The sequence below is a fragment of the Camarhynchus parvulus genome, chromosome 7 (assembly GCF_901933205.1).
Source record: "Camarhynchus parvulus chromosome 7, STF_HiC, whole genome shotgun sequence".
NCBI classification, from domain to species: Eukaryota; Metazoa; Chordata; class Aves; order Passeriformes; family Thraupidae; genus Camarhynchus; species Camarhynchus parvulus.
In genome coordinates this window covers 19,636,658-19,654,603 of record NC_044577.1, presented here as the reverse complement: position 1 = coordinate 19,654,603, position 17,946 = coordinate 19,636,658, and the positions used below count along the sequence as shown (strand labels likewise).

The window sequence follows — 17,946 nt, the reverse complement described above, 5'->3', positions numbered from 1 at the left end:
CTGTGCTCCACAGTCACAGTCCAGTACCTCCTGAAGGGAGGTACTCTGACCTTCCCTTTCAAGAGCAGAGCACAGGTCACTCTTCATCTCAAAACATCTTTCTTGTAAAGATCTGCTGCTGAATGGGTCACTTGTTAATTTACACAGCAGCACAGCTAAGAAATCCACCCGGGTGCTGGAGAGCAGAGTCTGTTGTTCAGTACCTGCTGCTCCTAAGCTATAGCTTAGTGGAGAGCATCCTAGTCCTTTGTTTAGGTGGAGACCATTTTGCTGTATAGAAAATAATGCCAAGATTCATAGTCCAAAGAGGGTGGGCACAGATAGCAGCCAAGTGCTGTACTGTATTTACCACCCTTTGGGTACATAAACGATTGCTCATGGGTTTGGTCCCTTTTCCTTCTCAACATGCTTTGCACTCATAATAGATTTTCCTTTTGTTCTTGGACACCTTACTTGGAAGAACACGAAGTTTCAGGCTTCCAGGGAGACCTCAACAGATTCAGATATCTCAAATCTCTGTAACTTTGGGTACGTGCAGAAGTGCCTTTATGTTAGGGAACTTGAAAGTGAGACCCTGGAAAAGCTCACATGCCTTTAAAGAAGACAATTTGGTGACAGATTGGCAGAGCCTTCTAGGAAGGGGGTTTTGGTCTGAGGGACGATCAGTGACAAGGACATTGGAGTAATTTCAAAGTTTCTGGTTACTCCAGTGAAAGCAGCTGTTGCTTTCACTGTCAGCAGGCAATAATCAGCCATTTGTATGTATTTGTATGTCCCTGTGCCCTTTCAGGTGGGACACAGCTATAGCTGTGAGGTGTCAAAACGTACCTGTTGAGATGGCACATCACCCCTCTGTTCTTGTTTTCTAGCCTGAGGAAATATGGCACCAGTTCCAAGACCAGGCATGTGTTGGCTGTACTGGGGACCAGTGCTCCCTCTATTCTCATGAGCTACACCTTCTGATGGAATTCTGCATCTTTTTCTGGGGATTATTAACTCAGAATTTGAAGAATCTGAATAGTAAACAAGTGCTCAGGTGTTTCAGACCTGCACAGTTTCTTGCTCATTTTCTCCTCCTTGTTCTTGCTGATGAGTGCTTTAGTTCCCACATTAAAAGAGGAGTAGTGTCAGCAAGAGGCTGTGTGGCTTTGGGGAGCTCCCCAGGGGCAGGCAGGCAGGCTGTGAAGGGTTGCACAGCTGTGAGGTTGGGAGTGTAGGCAGGAACATGCCAGGTGCTTTCCAGCAGCTGCAGCCATTGGACGGCTGCCCCAGCTTTGGGATGCAGGACTTAATGTGCAGTTCCATTTGTGTCTCCATTGCTGTTCCCTCCTTGCACACCCCCCAAATATAAAGGTGTTTCCTAATTCTGTACAGGATCAGCAGATGCACTCTACCTCCCGTGTAATGTAATCACTACTGAAATACCACTGTAATACAGCAACAAGATGTCAGTGACTTCGCAGCTGTCCCCACTTTGAGCAAGTAGCTGTGTAGTTTTGTCGAGTACAGCATGCTGCTGGACACTGCTGCCTTCCTGCTGCTTACTGTCCAAAATATTGTAGAGATAGAAACTGCAGTGGTTTTGAAGGGGGTGTGGCTATAGTTTCAGAAGATGTGTTTTGTTGTGGTTCTTTTCTTTACACAGAAAGCTAATAAGAAACTTGTTGCCTCAGGAGACCAAGTCAAGTGAATTTCTAAGAGGCTGGGCACTGTCATATAGCAATATTTCAAGTCTCATGCTTAGAGGAAATTGGCTGTAAGGATGAGGAAGCAGAGCTGTGTATCTGCAGTTGTTTGGCAGGATTTTGCATCCCATTGCTTTCCATTGAAGCATTAAATAGTGACTACTGCTGGAGACAGGATATTAAACTTGGTACAATCTCATGTGTGTTTTTTAGAGCTTTTGATTCTCAAGAAGTGAATGAGCTCCCTTATTATAAAACTTCTGTTCTAATCCTTGCAATTTAATAATATCATTAAAATGTTGTATAATGTATATGCAATTCCAAGTTTTGACTTACAAAGGCAAGTTTAAACCTGCTCATAAGTCCCTCCTGCTGTGCTTAGGAGCTGGCAGGCAAAGTAAAATGCTTTGTCAGCAAAGCAAAACAAGTAATTAGAACTAAACTCTGCACTGGGAAGAAACCACTGTGCTCTTGCCACCTCAACCCATGAATTTCATATAGACAGGTTTCAGTGTTTGTGGAATTATGATCTGGAATTAGTCTCACAGACTCTGTAAGATGGTGAGTCCTACTTTTTCTTTGGGTTTTTGTTTGTTTGTTTGTTTGTTTGGGGGTTTGGTGGGGTTTTTTTGGTGGTTTTTTTTTCCTTTTTTTTTTTTTTTTTTTGGTAGTTCTCATATGCCCACCTTTATCTTGCCATGACTTCATACCATGCTGAAAGGTTGCAGTTCTCTTCACACTGTTGTTTTGTTTTTTTCCAGGAAAGAAACTGGTGCTGGGGCTTGAAGGGAGCTGTAGAATACATAGGAGACATTGAAACTACTTAGTATGAGGCCAAGTGTGAGCAAAGATAGCAGAGAACCTGCTGAAGGGCTGTGCTTGCAGGGTCCGAGCACAGCAGCCACATCCCTGAGACTGCCTCTGTACTAATTGAAAAGATAAGACAGACACGGGCTAGGGACAGCATTCTCTGGCTTCTGCTGCCAAGTGACAGGATACAGCTCTTGTCCACAATGGTTGAGCTGTCAGTCCTGTGCCAAAACCCAGGTGCCCTCATCCAGCCTGCCTGCTGGGAATGGTTCTGGCACCTGCTTCATCCTGCATAATCGAGGAGAGCAAGAGGTGGCCTGAGCCAAAACCCTGAAATGTGCTAATTGTTAAACATTTTGGCCAGTACTGGAATCTCTGCTTTAACCTTGTCTTCTTTAGTAGCCACTTAGCCCAGCTTATGCCAGCTTCCTCACAGATATATTGGGGTTTTAAACACAGAGCCATCGAAATGTTGGTTGGAAGGGAGTTCTGGAGGATATCTAGTTCAGCTTCCAGGAAGGAGCAGAATGTGGCTGGTCCAGAATTAAGGAATCCTAAAGGCAGCTGTAGAGATTTCAATAGTTCTGTTTCATGAGCAGTGTAAATGAATATTTTATTTTTCTTGCTTTCAGTGGGATTGAGCAGAACCCTTTGTCAAGCCCTAAGCGCTGGGTTGTGTGTCCCTGATGAGTACAGTGTGTCATCAATCCCAGACAAACTTTTTGCCTGGATAAGTGTTAGGAGCATTTGTCTTTGCAGTGCTGCAGGCAGGATGGTGGCAGCTGTGTGTCCTCTGGGCAGGCTCCAGCTGTTCTTGATCTCTCCTCAGTTAGTTAATTACATGCAATATTTCCTCCTCTGCTGTGTCATGGTTTAGGGGGGCACTCCCCAGTTTAGTGCTCCCACAGAAACTCTCCAAATTCACTCACTCTCCCTCCCCCCCTGCAGTGGCTGGAGAGGAGAATAGGAGGCAAAAAGGTGAAGATGGTGGGTTCAGATAAGAACATTGTACTGGAAATGGCAATGAGGTAAGAAGAGGAACAGTAAGGGCAACAATATTCATGACAGAGAGTACAAGAAAAGAAATGTTACTGCTCACTGTGGAAACCCACAACAGACAGCACCAGCTCTCTCTGCCTTGGAATTGGAGCCATAAAGAACTTCTACTCTCCAGAAAAGACTCCCTTTCCCCTGCCCCCAGTAATCATGTGAGGTGGTACTGAGTAACCTTGGTGTCCTGGTCATGCCCCCTCTGGGCTACTGGAAAAATTACCCCTGTCCTGGCTGGAACCAGGCCATGCTGCTAAATGAATACGTAGCTTTATAATATTCTGCTCAGCCTCAGGAATATATTAGGCATTTCATTTCTTAATTTTGGTATCACAGAATAATTTAGGTTGGAAAATACCTCAAAGATCATTGAGTTCAACCATTAACCTGACCAGTCCACCACTAAACAATGTACCTAAGTGCCCCATCTACACATCTTTTAAGTACCTGCAGGGATGGTGACTTCCCTGGGCAGCCCATTCCCATGCTTGACCGCCCTTGTGTTGAAGACATCTTTGCCAACACGCAATCTAAACCTCCCCAGCATAGTTTGAGGCCGTTTCCTCTTGTCCTGTCATTTGTTACCTGGAAGAAGAGGCCAGCCCCCAGCTGGCTAAAAAGTCCTTACAGGGAGTTTTAGAGAGTGATGAGGTCCTCCCTGAGTCTCCTTTCTCCAGACTGAACAGTCCCAGCTCTCTCAGCTGCTCCTCATGTGAGTCACTTTCTAGACCTTCCCCAGTTTCACTGCCCTTCTTTGGACTCATGCCCAACTTAATGTTATCTGCAAACTGACTGAGGGGACGGACACTTGATCCCCTTGTCCAGATCATTGATAAAGATATTTAAACAGGACTGGCCTCAGCAGAGCCCTGGGAAACACCACTAGTGACCAGCCACCAAGTGGATTTAATTCCATTCCCCAGCACTCTCTGGGCCATCCAGCCAGCCAGTTTTTACACCCATCCAAGATGTCAGCAGTCAGTTTCTCCATGAGGATGCTGAGGGAAACGTTGTCAAAGGCTTTAGTAAAGTCCAGGTAGACAACATCCCCAGCCGTTGCCTCTACCACTAGGCAGGTCACCCTGTAAGAGGAGATCAGCTTAGTCAAGGGTGACCTGCCTTTCATAGACCTGGTAGGTGGGAGAGGAGAACGTTTGGGAGGCAGTTGGTGTCTTTAACTGGTGTAACTTCAGAACTCCAGGTGTTTATTGAGCACAAATTCATGTGTGGTCTTTGTGCCTTCACTGTCTTTTACCTGTCTGTAATATTGGAATTATCCAATGAAATTCTTAAAGGGTGGTGTGAACACTGGTTATGTCACTTATATTTAGCATTGGAAACTGTAGTGTTCAAGATGATTTATTCTTAATTTCACCCCTGATTGTGAGCTTTCCTTCCTCCTGTGGCAGCCAAAGGAGGGACCAGGTCTGTCATTTTTTTCTTGGTTTGGAATTTCACAACATAACCTAGAAGAAGATGGGGATGCTGTTGACATAGTGGGGAAAATACTCCCTGAAAGCAATCTGTTACAGATTATTCTAGTGAAATAATCACCTCCATATGTGTCAAGTTAGAGTAGGACTTAAGATTTTTTTCTTCTCTGTGGCTTCACTCTCCTAATTAGTCATGTGTAATTTAATATTAAATTATTATTCAAGACTAGAAGTGGCAATTTACTGCTATTTTGAAATAAAAATTACTTTGGAGTTTATGATTGCATATTCTACAGCTGGATGTTTCAGTGCCTCGTTGCCTCTGTTCCTGTTACAGGTACATGTGACAGCATTGCAGCAATGAGTGGAATTTTAAAGAGGAAGTTTGAAGAAGTTGATGGCTCCTCACCTTGTTCCTCTGTGAGGGAATCAGATGATGACATTTCCAGCAGTGAAAGTGCTGACAGTGGTGATAGTGTCAATCCATCCACTTCTAATCATTTTACCCGTAAGTACTAACTCTGTGTACCCAAAGAATTGTTCCTGTTTCTCAAAATAAAATAAATTTTGTGGTTAGATAAGCATGATGATTTGTAATTGAGCAGATCATGAAACAGTCTCTCCATGATGTTCAGTTTGTGACTTGCTCAAAAATACTTTGTAAAATACTCTTACATTCTTTTACTTCTTGTCTGTTAGACTGTTGTTGTAAAAGTTTGAAGTCTCTTGGAAGCTCCTACCTATTTGCTGTTTGAATTATGTAGCTGTTTGTAGTTAATGTTAGGAGTTGTGTTCCAAATAGTTCAAACAGGTACTGTAGGGAAAGTACTTTAGCTCACTTTATTTTCCTTAGCTAAATATATTGCAGCTGTCAGCTCTCTGTAATACAGTATTGGTGAGAGTTCTTCTCTAAAAACAATATAAGCTTTCTTTTACTTGGAACTGATGAATGTTGTGTATGGTAGATATTATTTCAATAGTTTCTCTTTTTCAGGTACCAGAGGATATTTCTGTACTTTGCAATGGTTTTGTGTACAGATAAGAATTTGGTCTTAAGTTAGCCAAGCTACATTTGCAGCATATATTTCTGGGAATGATAAATTTACAGTTTATGTTTGCAGTTTATGATACTTGTTTTAGGTGGTTATATTATTTATTAATAGTGAACTGCAGCTTCTAAAAAGCAGGGGTTTGCCTCCTTCAACTCTGTTGCATTTAGATCTCCTCTATGGAGTTATTCCTTAAAACTGTGAGCCAAGGAGTAGGTGAGGCTCCTCACTGCAGCCCGTACAGAGTGTGTTCCGTGTAACTGAGTGGGTGGATGTGCCTAGAAATCATGTTTGTAGTATGTGATATGAATGTTCTTTTAACTGCATTACCTACCATTGAGCAGGCATTTGGATGTGTGGGTCTGAATCCTCTTTGCTGTGGTTGGGAATGTTCCTGTGCACAGGAGGAACAGGCATGACTTTTGAAACGGGTTTACATGGAACACTCTTGAGGTGCTATATGATATTTAAGATGCAGTGCTAGTTGGGGACCCATTTTATTGAAGTACCACAGAGGAGTAAGTTACCCAGTAAACCTCTTTGGTAGTATTTAGAAATTTAAATTTAGATTAGTATTTAGAAAATTTTCTTGGGGACAATATTATCTGCATACTGCTACTTTAACATTTGCATCTGTTGAAGAAGTTAGTTGATTATTCATTGTAGACTGAAAACAGGCTTTTTACATCAAACAGTCATTCCCACCCACACAGAAGACCACAATTTTATTGTGAATACGTGCACAGGTGATACAATGAACAGGGACAAACTTGGAAGTTGTAGTACATGCATGTAACAATAAGCTTTAATTGTAGTTGATATAATAAACAATTTAGTTTAAAGGAACTTCCCTTTCTGTAAGAGAAACTACAGTATTTCAGTGTTTCGATTAATGACTTATCTAACTGAGATCCTTGTGGCCAGAGTAATAAATGTTTATCTGTGTGTGCACTCACACCTACAGAAATTGTACATATTACATTTTTTGAAAAAATACATGTGTGTATATCAATTGGTGATATAGAAGTAGAAAGAGCAAGTAGTTTGTGTGTGCATTGACATTTTTAAAAAGTATTGTCTTTAATACAGATGCACCAGCCTAAATTCCAAGAAATCAAATACAGAACCCCTGTATCACTTAAGGGCTATTAAGTGAGACTCACCTGAAAATTAAATGCACTTGTCATGTGTACTAATGCAACCGTTAACAGTGTTCATTGGAAGGGATTTTGTTCGTGCTTTAAACTCATTCGTCTTTCTCAATAAAAGAGACGAGCTTTTCTAAGTTGAATATTTGAATCTAAATATAAGGTTGAGTTCTGTGAGACTTTTTTCAGTGAGCAGACTGAAAAGAGCCAGTGCAGAAAAAAGGCTGTCGAGATTCCTTGCCTCTGTTACATGCCTGAATACCTCCTTGATGGAGGTTATCTTCCTAAACTACTTCCTGACATGTTGTACCATTTTCTGTTCTATTTAGTGGGACACTGTCAGATCCTGTGTACTGTCTTTTTTCTGCTCTGTTTTCATGTAGGTGAATATGGAGTTGACTATCAACTCTCTTCTACTGACTGGAAAAGGGGGAGAGGGTTGTGTGACCTGTAGTCAACATCAAGATCTATAAATTAATTCTTATATTGAGAATTAAAAGAAATGCTAACATGGTCCTCTAAGTCTTATTTTTTCTTTCTAATTGACCTGACAAAGAGATAATTCTAAATTGCTTGTAACTACAATCTCTTCAGCACTTTAGGAAGCAGGCATTTTGTATATGAATCCATCTAGCACAGCTGATGCATCTCTGTATTTACACAACCCTTGAAACTATATGTATTGGGTCAGATAAACAGGAGCCTAGCAAGAATTCTGCTCAATTAGTCTTACAGTCAGTTTAACCTGCCAGCTAAATGAGGCACACAGCTGCTGTGGATCATTCAAGTGGGGCAGAGCTACCAGAAGATAACTTTGTTCTCAGCAATTAACCCTGTAGTGTGATGGCAGAAAACACATGACTTAGATGGCCCTAAGTGCTATTGCTTGTGACAATTACACAGGGATAAATACAGAGTTTCTTTAACAATATATCCATTTAAACAAATAAAGACAGCAACAAGAAGAAATTATTAAATCCCTAGCCTAGGTTGCAGGCAACTGAGTCAGTAAACAAAAATTACAGTCCATAAAGAATAGACAAATTTTACCATTAGCATTTTCTTTATAAGGTGTGTGTATTTTTACAGATGTGCACATTTTTAAATCTCTTAGCAAATGGTGATGGAGTGCCTTCATTACTGCTGGCAGATATAATCCCTGTTGTGTATTTTACTTACCTTTCTCAGTCTATTGAAGCAATTTCAGTTTGATTCAGCAGGTCATTAGTCATTGCAGATTTGCTTTAATGGTTGCCAAAGTGTATTACTGGCTAGTCCATATGCCTGTCCCATTTCACAGAATGCCTTCATATCAGAAGGAAGGATGTTCATCTTCAAGTAGTTGCACGTACAGTATTAGTCAGGACTTAGGCATACACAGAATACAGGGCTGGAGCACTCAAAATGCCATTGGAGCTCCTTTCAATTGCCCTGTCCAGTTCTGCCACCCCACTGCTGTGTTTAATCTGCTCCACAGCAAGCTGAAAAACCTGGAATTGCTATTGAGGATGTCAGTACAACACCCTGACCATTCCTGTATTGTGTGCACGAGGAACACTGAGTTCCACATTGCAGCTCAGCTATAGGGGAATATTCAATACCCTTCCAAGGAAGGGTAATGAAGCTCGTGAAGGGTCTGGAACATAAATCCTTTGAGGAGCAGTTGAGGGAGTTGTGGGTGTTCAGTGGAGAAAAGGAGACTCAGGGGAGACCTTGTTGCTCTCTACAGTTCCATGAAAGGTTGTGGCAAGGTGGGGGTCTCTTCTTACAGACAAGGGGAAATGACCTCAAAGTGTGCCGGGAGAGGTTTAGGTTGGATATTAGGAAAAGTTGCTTTGCTGGAAGAGAAGTTAAACACTGGAACAGGCTCCCCAGGGAAGTGGAGAAGTCACCATCCCTGGAAGTGCTCAGAAAAGGAGTAGACATGGCACTTCATGATACAGTTTAAGGGCCATGGTGGCATTCAGTCAAAAATTATTTGATGATCTTGGAGATCTTTCCCAGCATTAGTAATTTGATGATTCTGTGATTCTCCCTGCTTTGGTGAGGTACCTGCCTCTAAATGCTTGGTGTTTTTTTTCTGATACAGAAGAATACCCAAATTTAACTTAGAGAATCGTGTGCAATTGGAAGACCTGTGGGGACCTTGTGAAGTCCTGTCTTTTGCGCTTTGGTGCTGGTAATAACTCCCCATAGCACATTAATCACAGACGCATCTCTTAAGAAACATAAGGAGCTGCTGCTTTCTTCTGCCATTTCAACTTCAGTGTCCTGTAGCTGAAACTTCTTGTCCTCACCTGCAGAGTCACTTGAGATGGCCAGCAGCAGCTTCTCTGATACGGTGATTATCACCCACAGGAGGTGCTGCCATCATAGAGTCTGGTGATATCCTCCATCAGTTCTCGCTCTATTGGCATTAACATTATCCCTGTCATGAGCAAGGTTATCCATAATCACAGGTCCTGCCATTCCACTAATTAGGGTACTGTCTTTAGAGTACTTTTGGATCTACTTTGGTTCATTAGGAGTTGACAGGTCACTGAGGGCTCTGAGAAAGCCCTTTGGTCTCTAAGTGCTCTTGCCATCTTTTGATTTTGCTGTTAAAGATAGTGAGGAATTTGCAAAACACAAAAAAATCCCTGTTGCAGTTCCTTCAATGTGCCCTGTAAAGCACTTTTTGAATTTTGTAGAGCCGCTGACTTACTGAGATTGCCTTACATATATGCCCATGCATAATGTGAAAGAAGGTATGAAATCCTTAGGAAGGTGTAGCTTCTTCTGAATTATCTTCATAGAGGGATAATGTTTTATTTGGTCTAAGGTCAATAGCACAAGACATGACCTGAGCTTTGAACTTAAGTTTTATGTTTAATTGCTGGTTAATGATAGAAACTTCAACTCTGAATGAGTTAGAAGTGGTGATGCTGGTTTACTATGGGAAAACGTGTAAGTAAATGCAGGCATTTCTTTTTTCATGGCATCTTGTTATTCATGTTGCCAGCAGCCAGGCTTGGAATTTCCTTGTTAATGAGGAATATGTTTTTATTGCTATTTGTTGACTCATGTTATGAAATGCTAACAGGTTGAGAGGTTCTTGTATTTGATTTTAAAATAAGTCAGTTCATCTGAGCATTAAAAAGCAAGAAATGCAAATAAATTCAGCGAAATGTATTGCAGTGTCTTAGCTCAAACTCACACAGAATGATTTCCTCTTAATGTAGATTTCCAGCATGTAGGAAAAGTATTTTATCATTCAGGGTCGGAAACTTGTAAATTGAGTGTATGGACACTCTTAGAAGATACCTTTTGGAAGATAATAGGATAGAAGGAGAGGTAAGAGAAAGAGGTAGAAGCAATTTCTGGATACAACCTTTTCCTAGATTTTTTTCTATGAGTGTTGGGAAGCAAGCTGGTTTTTATAAGCAGCATTCTGACCTGAATTACCAGGAGGGATTAGGCTTTGCTGTTCTGTGGTGTTAGACTTGATGACACACTGCATGGAAAGTCATGGAGCAGGTGGAGAATGGTGCTAATCCTTCTTGCCATAATGGTTTGTATGACACTGAGTATGTAAAAAGCAGACAAATTGGTAGTAGAATGTAACAAGTGCAGCATTTCCACTGGTCTAAGATAGAGCTTTAATCCAAAAGGCTGCTCCACACATGTTTTTTCCAGCCTTTTGAAATTTTCACATGCCTAAGATATTTCTGCACTGGTGACAATGCATTGCTTTACCCTCATTGATGCAGGAGTGTGAGTAATCTGCTGGGGAGCCATATGGTTCACATTTATTTTAATGTGTCTTTGACATCAGAAGAATAGCTGAGACAGCAGAAGAAAGTGCTTATGTCTTGGAGTTCGGCCAGAACTGAGATCATTTAAGTTTTGTAATCAAAGAACTACCATTTTTCTGGGTAAAAAATGTTAGAAAAACATGATGAGCTTAAAATGTCATTCCTATCAGGATTGTATAAAAATAGGAAGCAGATTTTGCATTTGATGGATGAACACAGCTTCAGTGGGTGCTTTTCTTAGGGGGAGGTTTGGGTTCTGTTTCAGCCGCTAAACATGCAGAAGGAAGGGGCTGCATCTTCCACAGGTTTCTCACTGCTGTAGCTCCAGTGCCCAACTTGGAAAATGAGGATGCTGAAAGGCAAATGGACAGTGCTGATGCATAGTGCCTAGGACATATGAGAGGAAGTCAGGAAAGCTTTGCTTCAGTCTGCCAGAATATTACTGCTCTTGCTTTCCTATTGCATTAGTTATAATTTATTCAATATACAAATGAGACTTAGGTGATTCTTTTAAGCATAGGTTGGATTGCTAGTGGAAATACTGATTTTCCCCTTTAGAAAGGAGGAAATCTATTCATGGGATTTGGGAGTTCGATGGGCCAATGATGACATCTGTAACCAAGATACAAGAAATAAATGATGACTAAGTGTGATAAAACCCGATTTTTTCACATTTTCAGTAAATGTTGCTAGGTGTATATTCATGCTTTCTAACAGATGAGAACATAAGTATTTTGTGTGTTCTTCTGCTCTGTCTTGAGTTAAACAGTACCCTTAGCAGTGATTCCAGCAGATTTAACATACTCTGTAAGGTACAGTGCATGCAAAATAAAAAATTCCCCAGACTCCTGATAAGGTGGTAGTTCTGTTTTGGTTGGTTTGAAGCAAAGTGTTTGAATCAGTTATAGAACACTTTGTCCCTGACATTGGAAACTGTTCAACATTTCCATTCAATATTTAATAGTATTTTTGAGCTCACATCAAGGCAGCCCTCTGCTCAGAGATTTTTAGGAAGTGTAATAGAGCAGGAACACAGTGCTTTGCAGTGCTGACTGTGCTTCTTTCTGTGTCCTTGGTAGCTAAGGTGGTCACAATTCTCATGTCTTCTTGCTGACATTCTAATCTGTGCTTTTGACTAATCAAATACAATCCTGTAAACTCCTGCAGCTCCTTCCAGATTTATTCTTGTAAACAAAATTCATATAAATATGAGTATATTCTAACTCCCCCTGACAGCAGCATTCAGGAGATGGCTGTGGAGTTCTTCACAGGGCCTTAACTCTGCCCTTTAATGAGTTCTACCAAAAGATAGGATGTGTTCCAGAAAAAGTAATCCCGTGTATTCTGAGGGCCCTGAATGTTTACACGCGTGTTTAATTACAGACTGTTGTATAATTTGTCTGACTCAGAATTACCTTAATAAATAACAGCACAAACTTTAATGGCATTTACAACAAATGCATGTCAGCTCTCACATTGTCTTCATACATGTCTTCAATCTAGTGCTGAATTTACAGTGCCAGTGCCAGTGAAGTTACCGTGTGTCAACATTTTCATGAAATTCATCTTAATTCTATTTTGACAGTTTTAATCAGTGATATATCAAAAGAATCCCACAAACAAGCAACTTTGATGGTGTGGCATTGACAATTCAATTACTGAAACTGATAAGAACTATAAAAAATTGAAGACGTGCATTACAGGGTTCTTTAAGACAGCCCATGACATCTGCAGTCTTAACTGAGAGATTGCTGACCAAAGTATTAGGCATAAATGTATGGCAATGCATGAAATTCATGTTCTGAATTTTGATGCACACACATGGGCAAAAATGCACATAGTATAAAAGCTCATTCATGATATCTAGTTTTTATCAGAGATTACTTTTTTTTTTTTTTTTTCCCCCATCTGGAAGTAACTAGCTAAGCTAACTGCTTAGCTTCATTTAGCTATTAATGTTAGTGTGTAGTATGTGAATAAAACCTAAGGGGTCATTATTTATGTTTAGCCATTAGTATGAAAGTAGTATCTGTACCATAAAGAGATTGAGACTTGAAAAAACAGAAGTGCTTTTATTGCAGCATTTGTCATTCCTGCCAGTAAAGCAGCCCTGTCAGGAGTTCCACAGCTAAGATCTAAACCAGATTACTATCAACACAGACCTTGTGACATAGATACTCAGCTTTACAGATGAGGATTCAAAGGTTTGTGTGATTCTCCAACTTGTGAGATTTACAGGTGCAGTTACCTTCGATTTCTTCATTAAATGTATTTTTTTTCAAGAGCAACTTTTCTTTCTTTGAGTATTTTGCAATAGTTTTATTTCTCATTTCATTTGTGACTGGTTCATTTATTTGGCAAAAAAGCTGCCTGCCTTTCAGTAGCTGCCAATATTTATTCTGAGATAGAGGCATCATCCAGTTGAGATCCAAATAACATTGATACTGATATCAGAAATTGGATACACCCCAGAATGGTTCAGATACCTCATTCAGCAGAAAAAGGGTTTTTTTAATATGCACTTTCTTATGTATTAGAGCATATTGGCAGTGCAGGTTCTGATTTAGTGTATTTGCTTTTGTGCTACATTGAAAGAGAATATTTCAGTATGAAAATTACCCCATCTTACAAACACTCAGAAATTGGTTTTATTAAAGGCAGTTTTGTTTTGGAGCTGTGGTATGTATGGAAAAGAACAACACATTAAAACCATATTTAATATCGTGCAAAATGACACATTCCTGTCAACTAGTCTGCTAATGAAATACCCTCTTCCCTCACTAAAGGCTTCCTATAAATATTTTTGACAAGCTCTGTTGATAGGAGATTTGCTTCAACTTGGATGCAAGTTAAACATGCCTAATGTAACAGAATTTGTCTTTTGATTTCCCTTTGTACATGCTACACCTTTTTTTGTAACACACTTTACGAGCAGCATGTGAGTAACAGGACCTGATGATATTTATCTATTTTGTGTTTATAATCCAGCACACCTGCAGGAGGTCTGTTATTTATATAGCAAACCATATACTTTACCATACTTTTAGCAGCTTATTAGTATTTAGGAGAAGTAATCCTGTTTCAGTGAGCCACAAAGTTCTGTGATAATGTTTGTAGGACACACTGCCTGTAATTTGGATACAGGGCTTTATTTTCTAATATGCTTGGTTTTCCCACAGTTTGGTAGATGACGCTGGGTGTTTTGGCAGTTTTACTTCATGTAGAAGTCTGTGGATTTACGTTTGTGGTGATTAACATTTCACAACCTAATAACAGTAATAGAGGCTGAACTATGTTTTACCTGTGACAATAAATCAGACCTGTTACAAAGCCAGACCTGAAGGCCAAGTGGGTCCCATCTCTAGAAATGGTGGAATTCTAGATTATCAGTCTACATCTTGTTGTTCTTACTGCTTTTATAGAAATAATCCAAGCCATTCAAGAGTGGCCAGGCACCCTTTAAATCATTTTACTGCCTGAATTCTGGCAATGAGGCCTCTCATTCATACCTGCACACACCTGCAGTTGTTGCCTATAAACTGCAAAGCAGTGACTTACAAGCTGCATTCTCAACAGCCTGTTGCTATTTTGCAACAAATCTAATAAATTGGACTGCTCATCTTAAAAATCAAGGAGTGTCCCTTACCTTTCTCTAAGGTTTGTGTGTCTTTTTTTATTTCCTCTAAAGGCATGCAGTTATTATCAGTGAGAAACAATAGATCAGTATCATGGGAAGGAGTTGCTAAGTGTCTGCAGAATCAAAAGAAGAAGAATATTTAATAGTTAAAAACTGGCATTTTTTTAAAACACGTTTCATATATTACTGCATATGTTTACTAAAAAACCTGAGCACAGGTATGAGTGGAATCAGAAAAGAGTTAGAAAATACTAGATTTAATTTTTTTGTAAAAATTCTACATATTAGACTATATATACACACATGTATTCAGTGGATGGCAGCAGAAAGACGGATGAAGGTAAAGAAAAACAAAGTCTGTCTGACTGCTAGTCAGAATTATTTCTCTATCATTCAGTGGTGATGATGATGGTATGAATTTTTGAGACCGTATAAAACACTAAACATACTTCTTTTATAGTTTCTCCAACATCAATTTCTCACAAATTAGGTAATTGGATATTCTAATCTTTTCTGTTGGCATGACCCTGTGCTGTGGTGATGTGGATCTCTCTTGCCTTGTGCAACTTTGTTGGCAGGAGTTGGAAGAGGTACAAGTCATTGGATCACCATCTGTGTGGTGACACTGAAGGAGGTTTCTTTTGCTGGGATTTGATTGCTTTCTTGGTTAAAGGATAAAACATTTTTATGATGTGATGGGAAATAAAAACTTTCCTGGCCAAGTATTTATCTTCTGAAGTAGGCAATGGTGTTCATGACTGTAACAGCTTGTAGTGGCTTCTATTTCTAACGTTACCTTCTTGTCCTTCTCACCTTGGAATACGGTGTCTGTGTAGTCAGGTATTGTCACTTGCGCGGTTCCCTTTGTCTGAACACATCTGCTGCCTGACTGCAGGTCACCGTTCACACTGAAATCTGCCTCTGTTCCAGCGTCTTCAATCCTGAAGAGGGAGAAGCGCAAGAGAACAAAGAATGTCCACTTTAACTGTGTCACTGTGTATTACTTCACGAGAAGGCAAGGCTTCACCAGCGTTCCCAGCCAAGGAGGGAGCACGCTGGGAATGTCCACTCGCCACAACAGCGTGCGCCAGTACACCCTGGGGGAGTTTGCCATGGAACAGGAGAGGCTCCACCGAGAGATGCTGAGAGAGCACCTAAGGGAGGAGAAACTCAATTCTCTAAAGTTAAAGGTAAAGCTTGTCTAAGACTTTGATCTCTGCCCTAATTTAACTGAACAGTGTCAGAGCTATAGGGGCCCAAGGTGTGTGTGTTAAACAAAACAATTGCCTTCTATGAGCTCCATTTTTAGTTGGAAATAGATGTTTTCCTGGAGTTTTCTAATTTTACTGAAGATGCATTTTTGTTTGATTACACCAAGTGCTCTTGCAGTTGTCATTGCCATGTTCCTCCAAGGGCTTACAGGGAGGTTGTTCTTTACTCCCTGTTTTCTGCAGAGAGGGGTGGGAGTTAGCCTTTAACGAGGTGTCCAGCAGAAGTCTGGAAGTGCCCGGAAGAGAATGAGTCTTCTAACTTCTGGTTTTTTGTGTCATGGATTGCACTGCATGTATTTTTGACTCTTTTTCAGATGAATCCTGCAATTAAAAGTGAACAATATTTAGAATTGTAACTGAGCTTTTTTCAGTGTCCTAACTGTTTGGGGTTTTTTCATAACTAAATAGATTCTTAAATAAATTCATAAGGTCATAAAATTTGAACTGTCATAGAACAAACATAAAACCACTCAGGATGAAGGTGAATCACAGACAGATATTTGGACAGGTTGGAAACCAAAGGCTAGTGGAATGCTAGTGACTTATCCCTTGATAGAGGTTATACCTGTAACATCTCACATCACAGGATTTTCAGAGCAAGTGTGAATTGTGCTGTGTAACTGATGACTAGCTGTAGATCCCTTGGCTGACTTCCAGGAATCAGCTCAAAGAGAGGAATCCCCTGTGGAGTGAGTAAAGAATAGTCAAGCACACAAATATTTCACTTCTCTTTTCTTAGCAAGAAAATAAATCCAGAAAAATCACACATCTTATTTACCTTGAAACAGTAGATGAGGCCTTTTAGCCTTTATGCACTGGAGCTTGGCTCTTCATCCTTTCCTAAGCGTCCTCTTGGCTGGGATGTATCTCCTTTCTTAATTAATTTGTTTTGCTTCCCCCCAGTCTGTTTTGGGGACACAGATCATGCTTTCTACTTGTTTTCCAAATACATATTTTTCCATCTTCCCAGCCACTTGTTTGAGTGGATGATTATTAAGATTGTTAAGTTTCTGCAAAATCTCTTCATAAGTATTCAGTGAATAAGAAGAGCCTTATTTGCATTCCTTATTTTCATTTTGCTGGTGTTAAATCTTTTACTAGAGTGAAATATTCCTATTCATCTGGAGCATGTATAAAAACATAGGCAACAAAAATCTTCCTGTTTTGACTAGTCCATTAACCTCAGTTTAGTTGCATCCCTGATTATGTGCTTGGGTTTAAAAAAAAAAGAAAATTTCAAACATGAAAAGAAAATCCAGGACTTGCTGAATCAGTGAAGTGTCACTGTAAAGTACTGAGCATGTTTTGTTTGCTTAAGAAAACAGGACCTTGATGATTTTTTATTACGGAGATGGAAGAGCTGCTTGGTCATTCACATAGTTTCTAAATTAATAAAAAAGGAAATGTGGCATTCTAAGGTGACAGCGTTAGCAGTTATGTCAGCAAAACTATTATTCATTTAATGAAAATGTGCTAATCACAATTTGCATTAAAAAATTACATCACAGAAAAATAAAGAAAATGAGAAAATGGAGTAGAATGAAGTTTAGTCAGTGGTTTTTTATTTGAAAGCCATTATGTAAATAGAAAGTAACATTTTCGGTGTGGTTTTTAATTTCAGTTTCTCTGGGATATTTTGGTTTTTTTAATTGCATGAAAATATACAAATTGGTGAGTAGAAAGTATTTGCTCCTGTAGAACCTGTTAAAAAAGGATAAAAATACAGGAATATATTGAAATTGAGTTTCCATAATATTAGGTACTGTTTTTGTTGCTGAAAGCAAAATGCCAAATAAAAAACACCTCTAACTAAAAGCAGATAAAGGCTGTGAAATCATTTTCATGTCACTTTGGCTGTTTAGTACCAGCACTTTGATGAAAACACTGCTGACAGTAGCATAAACACTTATTAGCAGCAGAGTGTGAAAATTCTGGATGTAAAAGCCATCTTATCAAATGAAAGGTACAAGGTAATCATTTGAGAAAGCATGAGTAAGCACAAAAAATTGCCTAAGAGAGTCCTTATTGCTTACTCATAATGTCTCCTGAAATTAACACTATTAGCATGA

The 17,946-nt window shown here is 39.8% G+C and overlaps 1 protein-coding gene across 5 annotated transcripts in view; it reads left to right on the top strand.

The window, feature by feature from the left end:
- CSRNP3 (cysteine and serine rich nuclear protein 3) overlaps positions 1 to 17,946 on the top strand; it is a 96,307-nt gene that overhangs the window by 65,959 nt on the left and 12,402 nt on the right. For all 5 annotated transcript variants that reach the window (XM_030952932.1, XM_030952931.1, XM_030952930.1 and 2 more), the window contains 2 exons: positions 5,316 to 5,486; positions 15,537 to 15,796. In XM_030952932.1, the coding sequence (XP_030808792.1) occupies positions 5,316 to 5,486; positions 15,537 to 15,796 (431 nt within the window). The remainder of the gene's footprint in view (positions 1 to 5,315; positions 5,487 to 15,536; positions 15,797 to 17,946) is intronic.